Source organism: Girardinichthys multiradiatus, chromosome 2, assembly GCF_021462225.1.
Source record: "Girardinichthys multiradiatus isolate DD_20200921_A chromosome 2, DD_fGirMul_XY1, whole genome shotgun sequence".
Taxonomy (NCBI): Eukaryota; Metazoa; Chordata; class Actinopteri; order Cyprinodontiformes; family Goodeidae; genus Girardinichthys; species Girardinichthys multiradiatus.
In genome coordinates this window covers 19,570,477-19,592,707 of record NC_061795.1, presented here as the reverse complement: position 1 = coordinate 19,592,707, position 22,231 = coordinate 19,570,477, and the positions used below count along the sequence as shown (strand labels likewise).

Sequence of the window (22,231 nt, the reverse complement as noted above, 5' to 3'; positions counted from 1 at the left end):
CTGACCCCATTATCCACCGCTGAGAGGACCGTTATTCTGAAGGAAAAAAGATGAAAGCCACTTGTCAGTGGTGGAGCTGGATGCATGTTGACTGTTGAAACCTTGGTGAAAAGTATAATACTTTCGTCTCTTTCATGATAAAAGCTTGGATCCTGGTTCATATTTTGGAAAAACAGTGAGTCTTTGCTTTCTCCTCAAGAAGATATCTCCTTTTTGGCCAGCTTATTATTGTTTTTAAGGTCTTGTATATTAGTGGATGTTCTTTCTTGCATGTGTTTAACATTAATATGAGTGAGGTAATCATATTATTTCAACTGCAGATTAACGGCCAGGATGTACAAGACAGAGAAGAAGCAATGGCTGGTCTCTCCAGTGATGACTTCAGGAACATCATACTACTGGTGGCTCGGCCTGAGATGCAGGTTAGAATCACTGCGCTTTTACATTCAAGTGTCAGCTGACTTAAAGGCAAACAATTTATGAAATCCAACTAGGTGGGTTTGCCATTTACATTATCTGCTCAGAGCAAGCTTTACCATTCCCGGGTGGCCAACCTCTCCCATCCCACCAAGCATACAACTTCATCTGCTGGAGGCCACCGCTGGGACACCTCATCATGTTTTATTTTTATGTAGCACCACTGTAATTGACTTCCAATGGAAAGCCATAAAAGCTAATGGCATGCTAATGTGGAGTGGGTTCAGGCCCAAGGCCAGGGACGGGTAAGTAAAAGGACTCTGCCGCAGTGCAGATGAGCAGGAAAAGCACTAGTAGGCTTTTTGTAATTAAGCAGCTCTACCAGTAGTAAATGTGAAGTCATCAGATATGGATGTCATTTGGTTCACATCAAACAGCCTGATCGATGATTCAAAGGTAAAAGGTCAAAAGCAAAGGTTTTACAGCCATCAAACTGGATTGGCCCAAATTAAAGATCAGCAGTTTTGTTGTTAACAAAGCTAAATATCAAACACAGCTGCAGTTTCCTATTTTAAACCCATACAGAGGCATTTTTCAGGAAATCCCATTTGTGTACCCATTTGGAAAATCCAGCTATTTGTTTTGAGGCACTGTATTGTCACAGGCTCTGGGCTGTGAAAAATCACGCTTTTCCCTTTTTTCTTTTTCCCTCCAACCCCCTTTTTGTTCCTCTCCCATGCGTTTTCCTTGTGCTCTAACCCCCAGCTGGAAGAGGCCTGGCTGGATGATGAGCATAGCGAGTTCCTGGAGCAGCTGAAGATGGAAATGTTGGAGGAGCAGCAGAGGGAAGAGATGGAATTAGCTGCCTTACAAGAGGAGCAGGAAAAGCAGCAGGTCAGAGGCAACAAATGTCTTGGTGCAACACTGCAATATTTTCAGATATTAGTTTGATAAACAAGGGATTTCCCTCAATTTAATGGAAAAAAGCACCCAGTGAAGATGACAAAAGCTCTCTAGTATAAACAAATACAAAGTTAGTTGAAAATGAAAATGAACTCTGCCATGACTTCCTTTGCAAGGCTGGGTGAAAACAGGCTTTGTCCCTTAAACAAAGCAAAAAAAGTTATTAAAATGAATATTTATGAAGTGGGACTACTGAACCATTTAAATTCCAAACATTAATAATCATAATCTAAAATTCTCTTTTGGTGGGATGAGAGCATTCGTTGAAAATCCATACAAATGAAACTTCAAAGACATGGCAGAAACAAGACCATCCCTGAAGAATGAGAGCTGTAAAACAATCACACACACACACACACACAAAACCTACATGTACCTTTTGGAAGGATGCACAATAGGGTTGCCCTTACTGCAGAGTGAAGAAAGCAGTGTGAGTTTTATATTCATTTATTATCTCCCTTCTTAAAAGAGTCTTTGAAAAAAAAATCCTGCAGGTTTTTACATGTTATATACATTTTTATAACAGACACAGGGTTTAATAAGTGATTTGTAGTGTCTTTATAGAATTATTTTGTTAGGAAAATTCCCACATTTATAAACTGATGCTAGACAGAAGAAAACTGAAAGAGAATAAATCATATTGAATGGATTAAACAGATTTCTCAATCAGCAGATATACTGGTGGCGGCTGAACTCACCAGAACATATTAATGTATCTCATTTCAGGAGTCCACATTTCAGCTTTACTTTGGCAAAAATTAACTGTGGGGATCTATGTGTTACAAAAAAATAGACAATATAAGCTTTAACGATAAAAAAAAAAAAGACAATGGTTGTATTCATCAGGTTAAGTTAGTGAATCCTATGATTTGCTATGCTGAGAATAGTTTGGATCAAGACTAGGAATCAGCTCCAGTTCAGAGGACAGATAAGCTTCTGGTAGCTGTCAGCTATTTCCCTAATTAAACTAATTTGGGAAATCAGTGACAGAATATCACCATTACCACAACAGCAAATACATATTTCAGTTAATAGCTTTGTAAAACATCCCACAAGCTCAACATATGCTAATGCAAGCTTTAACAGGCTTACTTTGACTTTGATTTTAGGATAGACTGCGTACAGGACTCTCATCCAGCTTGTTTTTTTCTCAGATATTGTTGCTCCAAATGCTTTGCAGTATGTTCATTTTTGTCACCAGAAGTGAAATCTTTGCATGTTTCCGTGCTAGCCTTCTTTCTTAGTGTCACTCTTTTCTCACATTGATAAGCTTTCCACAAGTTTTAGACACAAATTTTACTTTTATCGCTTAAAAACAGTAACTGTCATAGTATACAATCCTAACAATTTCACTAAACTAAAATTTTGACTGATAGAATTTTTTCACCATCCAATATTTTCTCATGCACTTGCTGTGATTTTGCATTCAATTTTCTCTGCAAGCATTGCTATAAAAACAACTATAATGAAAAAGCTTAAGCAACTTCAATGATTGGTCATCTAGCATCAAGTTCTGTGGTCATGGATTTATTGAATACAATAAAGCTGGTCAGTAAGGACACTGGTAGGGATGCCTCGATCAGGGTTATTCCCCCAAAACCAGTCCTAGTCATTCAAGATAGGCATCGGCCAATACTGAATCCCAGTCTGATACTTGATCAAGTGAATAAAATCAATGCCATGTATATGCCTTTAAGGTCCGTAGTTTTATACTGCAGGAAAAGTAACTCACTGTCTTTTACTAGAATTACATCTCACTCACCAATGACATTTCTTCCTTTTTTTTTGACTGCAGCAGATACAAATATTTTGTGTCGAATGGAGTTTCTCTACCTTATTACTCTGCTGCAACATGGGTTAAATCAGTTTTAATAAAATAATATAATATAAGATGTGCATAGCTTCATCATTTCTTGCCAAACATTTTCCTTAATGATACATGCAGCTTAAGACTTGGATAGCAGGCTGACAGTAAACTCACTTTCGATAATTTATCTACACAACATACATGGTAGAAATTTGTTATTTGTTGTAAATGTCTTAAATTTTAATGAGAAGTGTTTCAGCTGTTCTAATCGCAGCTCTCTCCTACACCGAGAGCTATCTGTGGATTTCTGATTGCATTGGGCAGAGTAGGTCACATGACACAGAAATGCATTTGCAACCTTTTGCTTTTACTGTGAACTTTATTGTCAAGGGTAAAAAAGGGCTCAGATTGAGGAAAACCCAGATTTGATCCACAAAAGAATATGCTATTAGTATCCCAGCTAATACCTGGGATTGCATTTAGTAAAGATATTTTTATTTTTATATTTTCTGTTTGTGCCTGAAAATCTAAAAAAAAGGAAAATAGCTAAAAAATATTCAGTTTCAATTTTGGAAGCATCATGCCCTCATTTCTTCTTATTTTTTTGTATTTTTACTTTCAGAAATCAGAAGATGACAAACCTTCCTGTTCAACATTTTCTTACTCAAAGGACAGTCTGCAAAGTGTAAAAGAGAGAAAGGAAAACTCGGACCATAACGTCTTAGCCCAAATCCAGAGACGTCTGTCCCGGTGCCTACGAGACAGTCAGGACTCACATTGTGCCAGTGGTAGCAAACGACTGGAGGACAATGATGAGGACAAAGACGAGACGGAGGGAGATCGTTTCCAGCAACTTTTGGAGCTAAAGTGTCAGATACGCAACAGCGGCGAGTATGACCTGTTCTACAGCCGCCGCAGCACAATTGAGTGCAGCATGGCAGAGCAGACAGATGTGCAGCATGAGCTGCGTATGCTCAATGAGGAGCTACGCAGCATCGAACTTGAGTGTCAGAACATCATGCAGGCCCATAAGCTGCGTAAGAGTCAGCAGTCTCCATTAATGGGACGTGCTACAACCTCCATCAAAAATCAAAGCCCCAACCAGGGAGAGTCTGTTAAGAGCAAGCTGACTGAAATTAATGAGAGGATGGAAAAGTCTGACAAGGACAGCTCCAGTGCCTACAACACTGCAGAGAGTTCTCGGAGCACTCCTTTGGCAATGGACCGCTCCCCAGAACACTCTCTGCAGAGAATGGTTAGTCTCACCAACCAGAGGAACCTCTATGGAGGGCTTGCTCCTGGTCACTCCCCTAACCCCAGCCCCATCCCAACCTGTAGAACCATCGTTCTGGGCAAGAGCAGCAGCCCTGACCACAGCAACCCTTCAGAGTCAGATCAGACACCTCAGGCTGATGAGGAGAGTAAAAGGAAGTTAAAACAATGCACTTCTCGGATTCCTTATTTCTCTCCTTCCCACAGTTCCCAGCAGAGGCAGGCCAACATCCCAGCTCACGCCCGCCACTACCAAAGCTACATGCAGCTGATCCAGCAGCGTTCAGCCGTTGAGTATGCTCAGAGTCAGCTCAGCCTCCTTAGTGTCTGCAAAGAGCCCCAGAGGCCCATTAATGAGCCCAAGATGGAGTGGAAGGTCAAGATCCGGAGCGATGGCACCCGCTACATAACCAAGAGGCCTGTGAGAGACAAGATCCTGAAGGAGCGGGCCTTAAAGATTAAAGAGGAGCGCAGTGGGGGAATGACCACAGATGATGATGCAATGAGTGAGATGAAGATGGGGAGGTACTGGAGTAAAGAGGAAAGGAAGCAACACCTGGTCAGGGCCAAAGAACAGAGGAGAAGGCGAGAATTCATGCAGCGTAGTCGGCTGGAAAGCTTGAGGGAGAACCCTCAAAGCAGCAGCGAGGGCCGCAAGGAAGTCAGTATTATAGAACTCAGCCACAAGAAGATGCTGAAGAAACGCAATAAGAAGATCTTGGACAACTGGATGACCATCCAGGAGCTGATGACTCATGGCACTAAAGCCCCTGAGGGAGCAAAGGTGCACAACGCCTTCCTTTCAGTCACCACTGTATAGGACAAAGACCGCCTACATTCTACCCCATGTGGTAAAACATATTGCCTCGTTAAATGTGGCATTTTTAAGTGGACAGTCGGAGGAGTACTTTTCACTCTTTGTATCCCAAAAAGCATTTTTAAAGAGTTTATCAGTGGCGTCATGACATTTTTGTGATGTTTTTCAAAATTGTTTTTCACATGACCTGGGAAAAATTACATTTTCTAAAAAACTATGACAATTATTTTAATACTTCACACTAAACATGTTTATCTTTTCAATTCTATTTTCATATTTATGTTAGACTCTATATTTCATGATGGTTGTTTGACAAAGCTCTCAATAATTAGTAGGAAACGTTTCTTTTACTTATGATTTCAAGGCATTTTTTGGAGTCAACAGATTTTATATGTCTGTGTTGTGGAGCTGAAGTTGATCAGGTTCCTCTGTTTTGTTGTCAGATAGCTGGAAAGTACAAAACAATCCAGTAAGTCAAAAGTTTAACCAAGCTACATAAATCTTAACAGTTTGATTACTAAAGTGCTTTTAAATTTGATTAGGGAATAATTTCTGAAATATTCAAATCATGAATGTCGAGGAAGTTAGTTAATATTGACTTAATTAAAGAGATTCTGAACAATTGGTCTCCTTCTGATGCTCTTTCACAGTAAATATTAGTATATTTGAGTATATTTTGCAGTTGAATTCCTCTGTTTCTATAAGAAGCTATTAACATATTTGTAGCAACAAATGTATTTCATATGGATAGCGCTCTCCACAATTATCTGCACCCCTAGTAAAACTGTACTAAATAATAAATGTTTATAATAAATTTGGGTTGAGGTTTGTGGACCCCAAAATGACAGCCTTTGCTGTAATTCTCTTAAAAAAATACTTTAATTGCTATTCTCTTTTCTCTGCTTGGTCATAAGGTAATATAGGGTCTTCCTCAAGCTGTGTCACAGTTTACATTTTTAACTTTTTAAATTATTGCTCTGACAGTGGCTGTGGGTAAGTTACGGCTAGTAATCATTTTTTAACCTATTTTCTGACTTATATAAATCAACATACAAATGCCTTTCTTGAATGACTTGCTTTGTTGTCTTCGCCATGTTGAGGAGTGGATAATGGACATGGGCAAAGTCAGGGAAAACACGTGTAATGGATTACTGTCTAAGAAGCTCTGATTAATTAAAAAACAGAGGGGTATACATTAAAAGAATGTGTCAGTTCCATTATTTAAAAGGAATTGTTGAAGGTGCCATTGTTTCTCATTATGAGATATTTTTTCCCACTAAATGAATGCACTCAAATGTTGGATTTTCTTTCTGTATGTTTCTGTAATAAACATCAATTTAGTTTAAAGATTTTAACAAGTCTTTACAAGGGGTGCCAATGAGTGTGGAAGGTGTCATATATTTTTAAACAAACTAGGCTTACAAAGTGTATTAATCTCCAAAAGAAATAACTCTGTTAGAGTTTAAGCAACAAAAACTTTTGCAACATTAAGAACTATCTTTGACAATTTGGGACCTAATGTTAAAAAACAAAGTAATTCCTCATTTTGCAGCCAAGCTGTTGTTTGTTTTATTCTGGTGTCTGTCAGCAATGTAGGACCTGTACCCTCTTAAACAGGAGGCCATTAACTCCCAGGGGAAAGTCTACAAAAAACCATGTAGACTCAGCCAGTTGCTACGGACCACCATGTCAGTAAACTATTGGAGAAAATCAAAGCTTTCTGAGAAACTATCAAAAATGAAGCACTGATCCCCTTCCAAGCTTTTGGCTTTGCTTTTTGGGTTTGCAGTATTAACTGTGAATGTAATAGTTCAAAACACACAAATACATTCTAAAATTCGGCTTTTGATTTTTTTCTTCAGTTTTTAAGGTTTTTACACTATAACAGGAATTATTATTATTATTATCATTCATATTTCATTAGAGCGCTAGTTTACACACCACAACTGAAAGAGTGCATCAGAAAACACAGAAGTGAATGAAACTCTACTTCACAAAAGCATTCGGCAGTTATAAGATAAAACACTCTTCATCATGCATATTACATATCAATCTGTAGGGATTGTTTAGTCTCTGGATTCATCTTTTTTTGTTTGCTTTGCCAAACAGATGGGTTCTTGCAAAATATCCCAGCTCCTACAGGAAAAGCGTCAGCTTTGATCAGAAAGCACATCAAACACCACCTGAGCAGAGCAGAGCAGGAGAGAATGATTTCAAAACGGTATTAAATAATTCTTCAGAACAGATTCAGTTTTCAGTGTGGTTTCTTGTTTGTCTTTTAGAAACTCATTAAAATTCTGAAACTGTGATCAGATTTTTTCTTCTTTAAAGATATCTTTTTTATACATATTCAATAACAGATAAACATGACTGTACCTTTTACATGCTGGGGTTTTTTATACATTGGTTTAAAGTTCCTTTACTCATCATAGCCTTAAAAAGTCTAACCTCAACGATTGGTGGATTGAGCTTATTTTAAATACAAATTATTTTTATTTGTTTATCTCTGTGCAGCTAAGCGGTTTTTTTCTGCCTTATTCACAATGTATCATGTATATTAGGAGTATTTGGTTACTCTTAAAAGACTTTGTAAAGGTGTTCCTGAATTATGTTTCCAGTTACATTTAAGGGACATATATCATTATTTTATCAACTTTAAATTTTCAAATGTATTTCAAATGTGTTTATAGCCTATGAAAGTTGTAATAATATCTAGGTCCAAACTGGAGAAAAATGAAAAGAAGTATGAAAGAAAGAAACGAAGCAGAATGCAGCCAAAATGTGCTGAAGAGTGATGGTGTTACGTCTGGAACACACTATGTATTACACGATGGTCACCAAAGAAAAAAGAAAGTAGCGATAGAATTCCAGCTGGAATTAGAATTCATAGGATGAAATGAATATATTTGGCTATTTGTCAAGTTAGGAACAGCGGCAGTGCCTTGGAGACGTTACAAGCCGGCACACTACCCGAAGATTCAATAGCTCTCTGTGGCAGATCGTGTCTGCCTGTAATTTACCACAGTGGTGAATGCCCCATTTTAACAACAAAACGTAAATTTAAAAACGCTAAAATTCTGTCACTCTGGCAATTTTAACAGACATAAAGATTTCTGCTCCAGTTCTGACCAGCATTGTTACTCTGATGTGCACGAGCATCAACACTACCTTTTTTTTCCCTCACCACTGTGACATTTGAATACATTTTTGTCACCGAACCATGCACTGCATTTGAGAGACATAGCAACGATGAATAGATGAATTTTCGACACATAATCAAATCATGTTTTACTTGTTATTTCAAAGACATTCTCCATCACATCACTTTAACACTGTAAGGTAATTTTTCACACTAACATGTCCTGTGGTCCTAACAACTCACCCAAGCTAATGGTACATACTGTGGATCACACTATAAAAAGTCATGGTAAAACAACACATTTTCTTACCTGAGAAACTTTATTCTTACAAACAACATCCACTGTCACCTTAGTGGTCCGGCTGCCGACTCATTGCTAGTTATTTGTTGTGGCAGTGGCATTTACTGTGTTGTTTTGTTATCCCCCAGCCTTGGGCTGCCTTCTTATTAAAGCTAACATTACAATTATTGCAAAATATTTGTCCAAAAATAGGAAACACTGTTTAAGGTGGTTGAGAAGTCTGCTTCTTCATCTCTTTCATAAATCTCGCCCACTTTTTCTGTACAAAGAATCTTTGAGGAAAGTAAGAGTGCTCACTCTATCCATATTTTCTATCAGTTTAACATGTTACTAATTGTACTTTTTAACAAGGCCAGGGTGGATAAATGAGACAGAGTTCCCTTTTTTATTGCTGAACACACATTCACCTCAGAATATAAAACAAGATATTTTTGTTGCCGTTTAATCAGTTTTCTGTTTACAACAATGGTCTTGCTCCGTCACTTCAGACAATACGCGATCATCCATATATGGAAGTGCCTTTCCATTTTACAGAAACATGGTTTCAAGGCTCTTTTGCTTCAGGAAAAGTATATTTTAAAATTAATTGTCCAGTTTGAAAAAGCAATGATTGGGATCTATTTTTGTTTCTAACTTTAATAATGTTTAGGTTTTCTGGCTCTAAAATTTAATGATATTTGCCCTTTGAACTAGTGTTTGGATGATTGCCACTGAGCAGGACTCAGAACACTTTAGAACTGGGGAAACAAAACATTTTTTTTAAACAAATGTCTTTATAGTACAGTATTATGTACAGTGCTCATTGAAATGCCTCATTTTTAAACTCAGTATTGTAAATTTGAAGTTTAAACCTGTACGTTTTGGATTAACGTCTGATGGAGTAATGCATATGTGACCCATTTGTAGCAAGGTGAAATGTGTGATGATGGTAATCTTTGCAAAGCAAATGATAATAAATTATTGTTTTTGGTATGACATCGCCTTTAGATGTATGCTTGTTTTTATTTAGGCCCTGACAAAGGATTAAAAGCGCATTGCTGCTTTTCAGTGAAGTTGCAAGTTGTTGAGCTTCTGGAAAAACAAAGCAGTTGGGGGTGGGGTGGGGGGACGAGAACCTGGCGAGAATATCCCTGTTGAGAGAGAAGTTATTTTTACTAGACAGATCTTCTTGGATCTTGACACCTGTGAAATGTTTGCCGTTAAGTGGGTGAAAGTGAGCACCTGCAGCTTTCTATTCTCATAGGCATCTGTTACAAGAATGGAGGAGGGTGAATAAAGAAGAGAGGTGGTGCTCAAAAAATTTCACCTGAAGTAAACGTTGCAGCGAACAGTAAGCAACCCTCCGAGGAGTTAAAGAGCAGGGTGGATAAATGAAACAGAGTTCCCTTTTTTATTGCTGAACACACATTCACCTCAGATATCTCTTGCACAGTGTCTCACTCAGAATATGTTAAGTTATTAAACAGAAGGAGATTTCAATTAAAATGTCCTTCCACTTGAATGGCTTTGTGTTCATTAAATTACACCAGCCACTTAATCATCAGTATGGCCTTGTCATATGCAGGGGAGAGCTAGTGGGACTCTAGTCTCTGTATTATCTCTAGTTGTCAGGGTGCTAAACTGAAATTGAATTGTCATGAATACCATATAGCCTCAAGATTGTTCTGTACTATTTCTTTCTGTTTAAATGAAAACTTGTACTTAAGGACACTGGTAAAATATGAAAGAAAATAAAGTGTTCTTAGAAGAAAAGTGCAAGGGTAATAACCCAAAGCCCTACCTGTTTTCTCCGAACAGAGTACTCAGTATTTTCATTATGAATGCAAATTCTAGTAACATATTCTATCTTAGATCAGCATGTTTTGATCCAAAGCTCAGGACTTTGCCATTGTATTATAAAAGATTATACTTTTACCCCCTGTTTACTGTGATCGTGTTTATGGCGGGCTGCCTTTACAATCTTTTAAGTAATAGAAAAGAGGTACAGTTAGGCTACAGTGAGTAAAAAAAAAAATGCAAGCACTGTATGGTTTTATACTTCATTACCCTGAGAAATATAAATCAGGTTGAAACTTGCTTGAACATCCCTTTATATTTCTCACTAATTATTCAAGAGTCTGTTGGATAACTCATGATTTTCTGTGGGGTTGAGTCAGTAAGATTTTCTTTAGAAAGCCCAACCACGATGAAGATGGCTTTTATGTACCTATTGGGGATAAATTGTCAGTTTACTTCCTTTTTGCCATGCATATTGATGAATGTTCAATTCAATTCAAATTCAAAAGTACTTTATTAATCTCAAAGGGAAATTAAATGTTGTTATAGCTCATATTATGAAGGTTTCCTCAAAGAGCCGTTGTAGATGCTGTTTGCTGTGGGCAGGAAGGATCTCCTGTAGCGCTCCGTCTTACAGCAGATCTGAAGAAGCCTCTGACTGTTGTTGTAGGACAGTCTCATGAAGAGGATGCTCAGGGTTCTCCATAATGTTCTTCATTTTATGAAGAATCCGTCTTTCCACAATGATCTCCAGAAGTTCCAGAGGAGTCCCCAGAACAGAGCCAGCCTTTTTTATCAGCTTGTTGAGCTTTTTTAAGTCCCTGGCTCTGATGCTGCTTCCCCAACAGATGATGGCAGAAGAGATCACACTCTCCACAACAGACTTATAGAAGATATGCAGCATCTTGCTGCAAACACCAAAGGACCTAAGCTTCCTCAAGAAGTACAGTCTGCTCTGTCCCTTCTCGTAGATGGCTTCACAGTTGCATCTCCACTCTAGTCTGTTGTCCAGGTGAACACCGAGGTATTTATACTCCTCCACCACCTCCACTTCTTCTCCCATGATAGAAATAGTTTTTGATTTATTCCTGTTTCTCTTAAAATCTACAATCATCTCCTTTGTTTTAGTCACATTCCAAATGAGATGATTGTTTCCACACCATGCCACAAAGCGGTCCACCACCTTCCTGTACTCAGCTTCTTGTCCATCTCTGATCCAACCCACGACTGCAGAATCATCTGAGTATTTCTGCAAATGACAAGAGTCTGTCTTGTACTGGAAGTCTGAGGTGTACAGAGTGAAAAGGAATGGTGAGAGTACAGTCCCCTGTGGTGCTCCTGTGCTGCTGACTACCTGGTTAGACTCACAACCCTTCAGTCTCACAAACTGTGGTCCGTTTGTCAGGTAGTCTTTGATCCAGGAGATTGTTGAGGCCTCCACCTGAGTCTTCTGGAGTTTCTGACAAAGCAAATCAGGTTGGATTGTATTAAATGCACTGGAGAAATCAAAGAACATGATCCTCACAGTGCTACTGGCTTTGTCCAGATGACAGTGGGTTTGTTGAAGCAGGTGTATGATGGCATCTTCAACTCCAACTCCACAGCGATAAGCAAACTGAAGGGGGTCCTGATGGTTTACTGTTTGCTTACTCAGGTGGGCCAACAGGAGTCTCTCTAGGACCTTCATGATGTGAGATGTCAGGGCAACAGGTCTATAGTCATTGAGGACTGATGGGTGAGTTTTCTTTGGTACCGGAACAAGACAGGAGGTCTTCCACAACACCGGAACCTTCTTCTGGGCCAGGCTAAGGTTGAAGAGGTGCTGCAGAATCCCACAGAGCTGCTCTGCACAGGCCTTCAGGACTCTAGGGCTGACATGATCTGGACCTGCAGCCTTATTCCTATTCAGTCTCTCCAGTTGTCTCTTCACCTGACTTCTTGAGACACACAGGTGGAAGGGGGAACAATGGAAGCATCAGCATCTTCTGATATAGTTGAAGGCAAACATGTAGAAGCAGAAGGGTCTAGGGCTGAGGTGGAAGATAAAAAATGTGAGGTGTTACTGGACAGCTGTGGGTCCTGTGGGTCAAAGGAAGATGGAATGTCTGTTTGGCTGTGAGCAGGAGAGGAGGATGCGAAGCTTGTTTCTGAACTGAACCTATTGAAGAATGTGTTCAGTTCATTGGCTCTGTCCAGACCTCCATCGGTCTGATCATCCTTCTGCTTGAAGCCTGTGATCTTCTTCATCCCTGTCCACACATCTCTGATATTGTTTTGCTGGAGCTTGCTCTCTAGCTTCTTCTTGTACACCTCCTTGCTGTCTCTTATCTTGACTTTAAGTTGCTTCTGTATAATCCTCAATAATTCTCTGTTTCCCTCTCTGAAGGCTCTTTTTCTTGTTAAGCAGGCCCTTCAGGTCACTGGTGATCCAAGGTTTGTTATTGGGGAAGCATCTCACGGTTCTGGTAGGGATGATGTTATCCACACAGACCTTTATATAGTCGCTTACACACTCAGTCAAGGCATTGATGTCCTCTCCATGTGGCTGGCACAGTGCGTCCCAGTCTGTAGCCTCAAAGCAACCTTGCAGAGCTTCTTCAGCTTCCTGTGACCATTTTCTCACAGTCCTCTTTATTACAGGTTGCCTCTGAACAAGGGGCTTATATTTCGAGCAGAGTAAAACAAGATTGTGATCTGATTTGCCTAGAGGAGGTCTTGCTGTAGAGATGTATGAGTCCTTGACATTTGCATAAAACAAATCCAATGTTTTGTTTTCTCTGGTAGAGCAGCTGACAAATTGTTGAAACGTTGGAAGTGTAGCAGAGAATGAAGCATGGTTAAAATCACCAGAAATTGCCACAAAAGCATTGGGGTTTTGTGTCTGTAGCTTAGCAACAACTGAGCTGATGGCATCACATGCAGTGTCAGCAACAGCGGAAGGTGGAACGTAAACTGTTGCCAAAATAACACTGGTGAACTCTCTGGGTAAATAATATGGACGAAAACTTACTGCCAACAGTTCAATATCTGGACTGCAGAGATGACACTTCACAGTAAAATGTCCTGGATTACACCATCTGTTGTTCACAAGTACTGCCGGTCCACCTCCTTTACATTTGCCGCTCCTCTTTAAGTCTCTGTCTGCACGTATGGTTAAAAAGCCCGGCAGAGAGACGCTGGAGTCGGGGATATGATCCTGCAGCCATGTCTCAGTAAAACACATGATACTGCATACCCGGTACTCTGGCTGGGTCCTTTATAGGGCTTGGAGTTCATCCAACTTGTTTCCCAACGATCTCACATTGCCCATCAAAATCGACGGAAGAGATGGTTTGAACTTCCTCCTTCTCTCTCTTCTGTTAGCTCCTGCTCTGCATCCACGGCGTCTCCTTTTCAACTCATGTAGCTGAAGTATTATTTGAGCTTTTGAGATATTAATCAGCTGCTCCCGGTTGTAAGAAACAACCCCGTTGCCATGGCAATGCATCATAACAAATGTCCAAAAATAGAAAGTATTAAGAAAAATCCTCCAAGCTGCACAGCATCCGACACTGGAGTGGACAGTCATCCAAAAAAATCAACTGTATCCACCACAAGAGGAATAGTTCCCAAAAAAGAATAAATCAGAATCAAAACTAACAGAGCTACTCCAACCTGCTGCCACCTTGAGCAGCGCAATTCTAGAATTCTATATTAGTGAATATACATTACCAATATACATTGTTCAGTGTGCATTTTATAAAAGTCTCCAGTTTTATCTGGACAGTTTATGCTACGTTGTCATGACATACTCACCTGCTTTTCGTTTTTTTTTTTTACCATATTGAAGGATCTACTCAGGATGTAAGTCCAACGTTCTCCGAGCACCCCAAAATAAATTTGAAATGATCTGTGGAGAAAGTAGGTCTTGCTGCCATCAGTTGGAGTCGCTCAAATTATTCAGCATGTGGAAGTGAGTAAACCTTCATCAGTGTTAGCATAGCACAGCATGAGTTGAATCAGTGTTATCAGGTCATTGTTGTGACATTGACATTCCGCACTAGTGGTGAATATGTGCATTCTCCAAGAGCATTGTCACACAATAATGGCCCAGGGGACTTTGATATGTTGGGTGGGGAATGCATATTCATCTGGTTTGGTTAACCTTCACAGTGCAGTTTTGAAATCAGACCAAACTACCTGGATAGTGTCAAAAAGGCTGTCCTTCTAAGTGGGGCAGAAAGCGCCTGAGGGCCATGTGTACAGCATGCAGCTCCGGCACATTTATGTGTTCGGAGTGCTCCTGCTGACACCAGAGACCCTTAACCGCTCTGTGTTGCCACACAGCGCCCCAGCCCGTGGGGCTGGCATCTGTTGTGACCACCTCCCTGCGACACACTACTAACCCCATAGGGACGTCGCTGGACAAATAAGTCTCGCCATGGAGGTAGAGCACGAAGGCACATCTACGTCACAGTGAGCCTGCAACGCCTGTGCAGCTTGGCGTCCAGGCGAAAGCTGTTGAGCCACCTATGCAAAGGGCGCAGAAGGAGCAAATCCAAGGGCAAAAGATGAGTGACTGAAGTCAGTTTGCCTAGCAGCTACAGGAAGGTGATGTAGGAAAACCGCTTGCCCAGTCTGAATCGACTAACCAATTGGAGTATGTCGGCCACCCTGAGAACAGATGGACGAGGCCTCATGGTAGTCGAGTCAAAGAGCATCCAGAGAGAAGTGGTCATCTGGACAACTCTTCGCCAAGTTGACTTTGAGGCCCAACTGCAACACATGAGCAAGAAGGCTGTATCTTGAGAGGCACCTGCCCGAGAGGGGGCGCAAAGAAGCCAGTCATCCAGGTATGGAAGAACCCTGACTCCGGAGGCCTACAGAGGAGAGAGGGATGCTTTCATGCACCGAGTAAACACCCTTGTGGAAAGGGAGAGGTCGAAAGGGAGCACCTGGAATTGCCAATGGTGACCCCAATCAGCAAACCTGAGAAAATAGATACAGGTCCTTCTCAAAATATTAGCATATTGTGATAAAGTTCATTATTTTCCATAATGTCATGATGAAAATGTAACATTCATATATTTTAGATTCATTGCACACTAACTGAAATATTTCAGGTCTTTTATTGTCTTAATACGGATGATTTTGGCATACAGCTCATGAAAACCCAAAATACCTATCTCACAAAATTAGCATATTTCATCCGACCAATAAAAGAAAAGTGTTTTTAATACAAAAAACGTCAACCTTCAAATAATCATGTACAGTTATGCACTCAATACTTGGTCGGGAATACTTTTGCAGAAATGACTGCTTCAATGCGGCGTGGCATGGAGGCAATCAGCCTGTGGCACTGCTGAGGTCTTATGGAGGCCCAGGATGCTTCGATAGCGGCCTTTAGCTCATCCAGAGTGTTGGGTCTTGAGTCTCTCAACGTTCTCTTCACAATATCCCACAGATTCTCTATGGGGTTCAGGTCAGGAGAGTTGGCAGGCCAATTGAGCACAGTGATACCATGGTCAGTAAACCATTTACCAGTGGTTTTGGCACTGTGAGCAGGTGCCAGGTCGTGCTGAAAAATGAAATCTTCATCTCCATAAAGCTTTTCAGCAGATGGAAGCATGAAGTGCTCCAAAATCTCCTGATAGCTAGCTGCATTGACCCTGCCCTTGATAAAACACAGTGGACCAACACCAGCAGCTGACACGGCACCCCAGACCATCACTGACTGTGGGTACTTGACACTGGACTTCTGGCATTTTGGCATTTCCTTCTCCCCAGTCTTCCTCCAGACTCTGGCACCTTGATTTCTGAATGACATGCAGAATTTGCTTTCATCCGAAAAAAGTACTTTGGACCACTGAGCAACAGTCCAGTGCTGCTTCTCTGTAGCCCAGGTCAGGCGCTTCTGCCGCTGTTTCTGGTTCAAAAGTGGCTTGACCTGGGGAATGCGGCACCTGTAGCCCATTTCCTGCACACGCCTGTGCACGGTGGCTCTGGATGTTTCTACTCCAGACTCAGTCCACTGCTTCCGCAGGTCCCCCAAGGTCTGGAATCGGCCCTTCTCCACAATCTTCCTCAGGTTCCGGTCACTTCTTCTTGTTGTGCAGCGTTTTCTGCCACACTTTTTCCTTCCTACAGACTTCCCACTGAGGTGCCTTGATACAGCACTCTGGGAACAGCCTATTCGTTCAGAAATTTCTTTCTGTGTCTTACCCTCTTGCTTGAGGGTGTCAATAGTGGCCTTCTCAACAGCAGTCAGGTCGGCAGTCTTACCCATGATTGGGGTTTTGAGTGATGAACCAGGCTGGGAGTTTTAAAGGCCTCAGGAATCTTTTGCAGGTATTTAGAGTTAACTTGTTGATTCAGATGATTAGGTTCATAGCTCGTTTAGAGACCCTTTTAATGATATGCTAATTTTGTGAGATAGGAATTTGGGGTTTTCATGAGCTGTATGCCACAATCATCCGTATTAAGACAATAAAAGACCTGAAATATTTCAGTTAGTGTGCAATGAATCTAAAATATATGAATGTTACATTTTCATCATGACATTATGGAAAATAATGAACTTTATCACAATATGCTAATATTTCTAATATTTTGAGAAGGACCTGTACATGAAAGTAGGCGTCCATCAGATTTATTGACGTAAACCAGTCTCCCTTTGCAACGGCCTGAAGAACTTCCGGTGTCGTAAGCATGTGGAAGGGAAGCACCCTCAGGAACTCTTAGAGCTGTCACTGGGCTCTCCAACTGCACTCTGCAATGAAAATGAGGCAGTCTCAGAGGCTTGGGAGGACTGCCCCTCCTCATCTCTAAATTGAGAAGCTGACGGAACCAGAGACAAAACATCCTCCTCCGCAGACAAATCAGGCATCGGTGGGGAACTGGGTGAGTCCAGCAGTTGGAAGTGAAGCATCAAAATGACACGTTTGCAACAAGGACTTTATCTCTGCTAACTCCATTAACAACTGCTCAACCCTTGCGGCCAGGCACTGGTCAGACTTGGCCCTAAAAACGGCTTAACACTGTAATCCGAACAGACCACACAGTCAGTTACACTGGGAGAGGGAGTGAACACCGCTGCCGTCACCAGGTGTTAAATCAATCAAATCTAAAGAAAGCTTAACGCCCTCACTAGGTATAGAGCCAAATTAACAGCAGTCAAGCTGCAATAACACCACAGACACAGTAACAAGAAGCCATGAGCTAGGAGAGGTGGCGCAAATGCTACCATCACCAACAAACAGCAAACTTACCTGCAGAAATCCTTCAGTAAGATCAACCTGTTGCAGCCCTAGGAGGGCGAAAATACCGCAACTCCAGCCAGCGAGCAACAGAGTTTTCAGGCAACGGGGAAGCAAAAGCTCAAGTGAACAGCACACGAGAAGAAATAAGGAACAGAGCCTCGGATGACGTAGACATATATAGCCACTGTGGTCATCCGGTGTGCCACAAATGTGACTCTGTTTGTATAATTACTCGAACTGCGCATGTGTGAAGGGAACATTCAGTGCTTTCAGCACCCTCTGGTGGTCAGTAGGGATGAAATAGAATAACACATACTGTAATTTTCTGAGCACAAGAGCCAATACCTGTGTGGCATTTGAAAAGAATTGCTGTTCATGCACCGTTAAGCCATCAACACCACATTTTGCATTAGAGAGTAGATTTCTACTGTCCCATGTGTCTGTTTTCTTTCCCTTGTCTGTTAATACCCTGTTTGTATAGACCGAGACCATTAAAATGCTAATAAATAAATAAATAAATATGTGGTACGAGCTAACACCAGAACTATCCTGAGTGCTTGTGAGCCAATTAACTTCATCCATGAACTCCTGAAAGACCTAGTCAGGTGTAATTAAAATCGAACCCATGACAGCCATGGTATTTATCAAAGCTACCTAGTAGTTCAAATACTGGTGCTGACAGAAATGTCAAGCAGATAGTAGTGGCTCATCTCTTCTTCAGTGCTACACTGGCCGAAACTCACACATAAACACACATTTACACACAGCTATTGCTGCTATGAATGCTTGCTTATAACCTTTAGGATTCTCAGAACAGAAAAAAAATACAAATTCTTTCATGTTATTCATGCGGGGCGGGCATAATTTATTGACATTTAGATCCACTTGACACATGACGGAGCATGTACTTTTCAGTACTCCTCTCTGCTAATGAGGCAAATAAAATAGTAATTTGCATCATACAGTTTGTCTCTTGATGTCACTGACTGCTACTTTCATTTTTGAGGTTTAAAGATCTTTGTTGTGGTAATTGGCCTTATCAAGCAAGCTGTAGCAGTTTGTAATGTATGCAGATGCTACAGACAAACTGTTAGTGCTGAGTCAGCTAGCTTACCAGGCAGAGAACACTTGAGAAGAATGGTTAGCATTGCTGCGAATATAAATGAATAAAAAACCTTGCAATATGAATACTTGTTTCATAAAAACCTAAAAAGGATTATAAGAATTTATTTCCGTTGATTTTACAGTTGATTTTCTGGAAATTACCTTATTACATTAGACCAATAAAAAGAAACCTAAAGAAGTACAGTCATTAAAAAATTAGAATACCGTTTGAAACAGACAGGCTGTCTGTTTTTCTAAGTTGTTTTTCTCAGACATATAGATATTAATTTGAACTGTGAAAGGTTCAAGGAATATAATTTAAATAAAAGGAAAGATCTTCAAAAGCTTTTTGTAAAATGTGCTCAAACTATTTATTTTCTGGTGAGAAATAAATTAGGTCAAGCCCACATTTATTCCAATTTAAAATTGATAAAATCAACAGACATATCACCTCAAGTGCACCATGATAAGAATATTAGTGCTCAGCATTATGAAGACCATTTCCCTTGTTTAAACCTAACACATTTAGTTTCATGTTCTACTGTAGTAAGAGTAAGTAAGAGTAAACATAAGGGTGAAATTGAAAGAGCTGTTTGAGGCCTTCAGATGATGTAGCAGGTTACAGGTGTGGTCAGAGATTTAAAGATACATCAAAATTATTCAAAATAAGCCACTCCATTATACAGAGAATTGTCTGCAGGTGGAGGACTACAACTACCAACATACCCAGTTCTGGTCATCCAAGTTCAATCTGAGAGCAAATTGCAAGATGTTAAAGGGAGTTTTCAAAACCCCCAAAATGTCATCACCGCACCTTCACTTAACTCTCACAATTGCCGATATGAACATTCTGGCCTGTATAATCAAAAAGAATATTTACAAGTTTAACTTTCATGAAAGGTATGAAAAGAGGAAGCAACTGATCTTATGGAAAAACATAAAGACCAGAGTACAGACGTTTTCCAGTCTGGAATAATGTTACTTGGACAGATGAGTTTAAACTAAACTATTTGGACACCAGAACAGAGGACATGTTTGGCATAAACCAAATGCAGCATTCAGGGACACAAACCTCATTGTCACGTTTGTAAGGTTATAAAGCAAGTGCAGAAGCTGACTGTGGTAATAGAATACTAATAAATAATAAATAAAAGAGAATTTACAAGGGAATCACAGGAGGAACAGGTCCTGGAACAAATGCGGAAACACAGAGAAAATAATAGGCAGCCCAACGAAGTAACGGAGGAATTCAACGATGAACAAATTAAAACCAGATGTTTAAATACAAAGGAAAGAGTGGAGACTAAAATTGAGTGCAGGTGGGTTAATAAGGGGATATGTGAAGCAGCTGAGGGTGAAGGAAAGCAGGGGGACTGAGGGAGGGAGACTAAGTAACACAGAGAGAGCTGAACTAAGAGAAAAAAAGATTTAACCAAGGGGAAAATACTTAGATCTATGAGCAATACATCCAAATGTACAAAGAACACAACACAAGAATAAACCATAAACTAAGCACAAAGGAATGAACTAATTCAGGACGACCTATAAAAACATAATGAACAACAAAGAAATAATGAATGCAAACACAAAAGGAATCCAAAACCCAAACACCCAAAGATTGTGACAATCATTTCAACTGTGAAGCATGTGAAAAGGTCATAGTGTGGGTATGCTCTGGAGCAGCAGGATCTGGCCCACTCACCATTACAGAATCTAGGATGAATTCTACTGTGAATCAGTGGGTGCTTAAAGAAAATGTGAGACCAACTGTAAAAAGAAAAAAATCCAAAGATAACAGAACCCTGCAACATGACAATGGCCCTATCTTAATATGATGCAGTGGGGTTACTTGAGATTGGTAGATGGGTCAAGAATCATCTCATTGAAGTTATTTTTTGGAAACAGGGTAACACAGTTGTTCGGGGGTTGCCAATTTAAAATTTATTTATTTTGTTCAGTAAAATTTAATTGTGTTGTTTTCCAGAGATAAATAAAAGCAAACCACAACTCTTGAAAGAGGTTTGCTTCTCAATGAAAAGTGCCTTTGCAACCTTATCTACCACAGTTTTCCTTCTAATCAACTTTCCATTATCATATGTGGATGTACTCGCTGAGCAGCCAGCTTCTTTAGGAATGCTTTTTTTTGGCTTACCCTCCTTGTAAAGGGTGTCAGTGACAATCAATGAAGTCACAAGTTTTTTGCCATGATTGCATAGGCCATAACATGATCATAATATAAGATTTCTGTGCTGAAAATCTTTTTTTAATTAGTCCTGTGCAATATTAAAATTTTTGATGAAATGGAGTTTTGACAAAAATTCAGAATGAAAGACTCACCTTCACCGCCTCCACCTTCCAATGACTCTTCTGTGCGTCTCCCGGCCTTCCAATCAGCATCCTGTCCGTCTGATTCTCCATCCAATCACCTTCCGACGCCTTGCTTTAAAGGAGCTTCTACCGTGTTCATCTTCACTTGTCAGCTGAGCTCATCCCTCCTCCACCAACTCCACCATCTTCCTTCACATCTAGTCCTGGCTTCCTCGCTTCCTGGCCGCCAATCCACCACCAGTGTCGGATCAGGGGGAAGACATATTTAAATCTAAGCCTTACAAATGATCATCTTAGCTCAGAAATAACCATGTAATTTCTCATCATTAAAACTTTTCTAATTGCCATCCCTCTCTTTGTGAGTCTTTACAGATTGAATTATTTTATACTACAGTAAAAAATAAAAGCTGCATGTCGCCATATTATGAAAACATTCACAAATGAAAACGGTTGTTGATATAGCAGAAAAACTACAAGCCTCAGAGGGAAGTACACCCAGCTATAATGACAAATAAAAGAACTTATTAAAGGCATTTCATATTTAATTCATTTACTTTTAAAACATCATGAACTTGGTTTACAGCCAGCTGTGAATATATTATTTATGGATGCTAATACTTTTTGGGATTAGCTGAGAAATCTAATCCTCTGTTGTCTCACTCTGGGCTTCATCGTGGCTTTATGTATTCAAACTCTTTGCAAACTCTTTGTTTGTGTGTCATAATTGGCAGAAATCTTTTATTGTTTCTGCGAAACATTATGCCCCTTCTCTTCCTACACCAAGTGTTTAGGGTTTTTTTCCACCTCAGCCAAAAGCTCTTGGGGAATGCATGTAAATATTTCAGAGCATAATTTTAAATAGAAAATGTGAAACTGCAATAAACAAAAAAAACCTCTGCACACTTGTGTACTTATTTTTCTCTTTAATACATATTGAAAATAAAAGCAGCCCACTTTTACATTACAGGGTTTTACATATTTTGTACTCATTTACGTTTTGAGGTAAGTACACTGCTCAAAAAAATGAAGGGAATACTCAAATAACACATCCTAGATCTGAATGAATGAA

The 22,231-nt window shown here is 40.1% G+C and overlaps 1 protein-coding gene across 1 annotated transcript in view; it reads left to right on the top strand.

Moving 5' to 3' along the window:
• Positions 1-9,695, top strand: part of LOC124877994 (PDZ domain-containing RING finger protein 4-like) — a 98,023-nt gene extending 88,328 nt beyond the window's left edge. The window contains exons 6-8 of the mRNA XM_047381708.1: positions 321-422; positions 1,183-1,311; positions 3,810-9,695. Coding sequence (XP_047237664.1) covers positions 321-422; positions 1,183-1,311; positions 3,810-5,279 — 1,701 coding nt within the window. The 3' untranslated portion in view covers positions 5,280-9,695. The remainder of the gene's footprint in view (positions 1-320; positions 423-1,182; positions 1,312-3,809) is intronic.
• Positions 9,696-22,231: the final 12,536 nt, after the last annotated feature.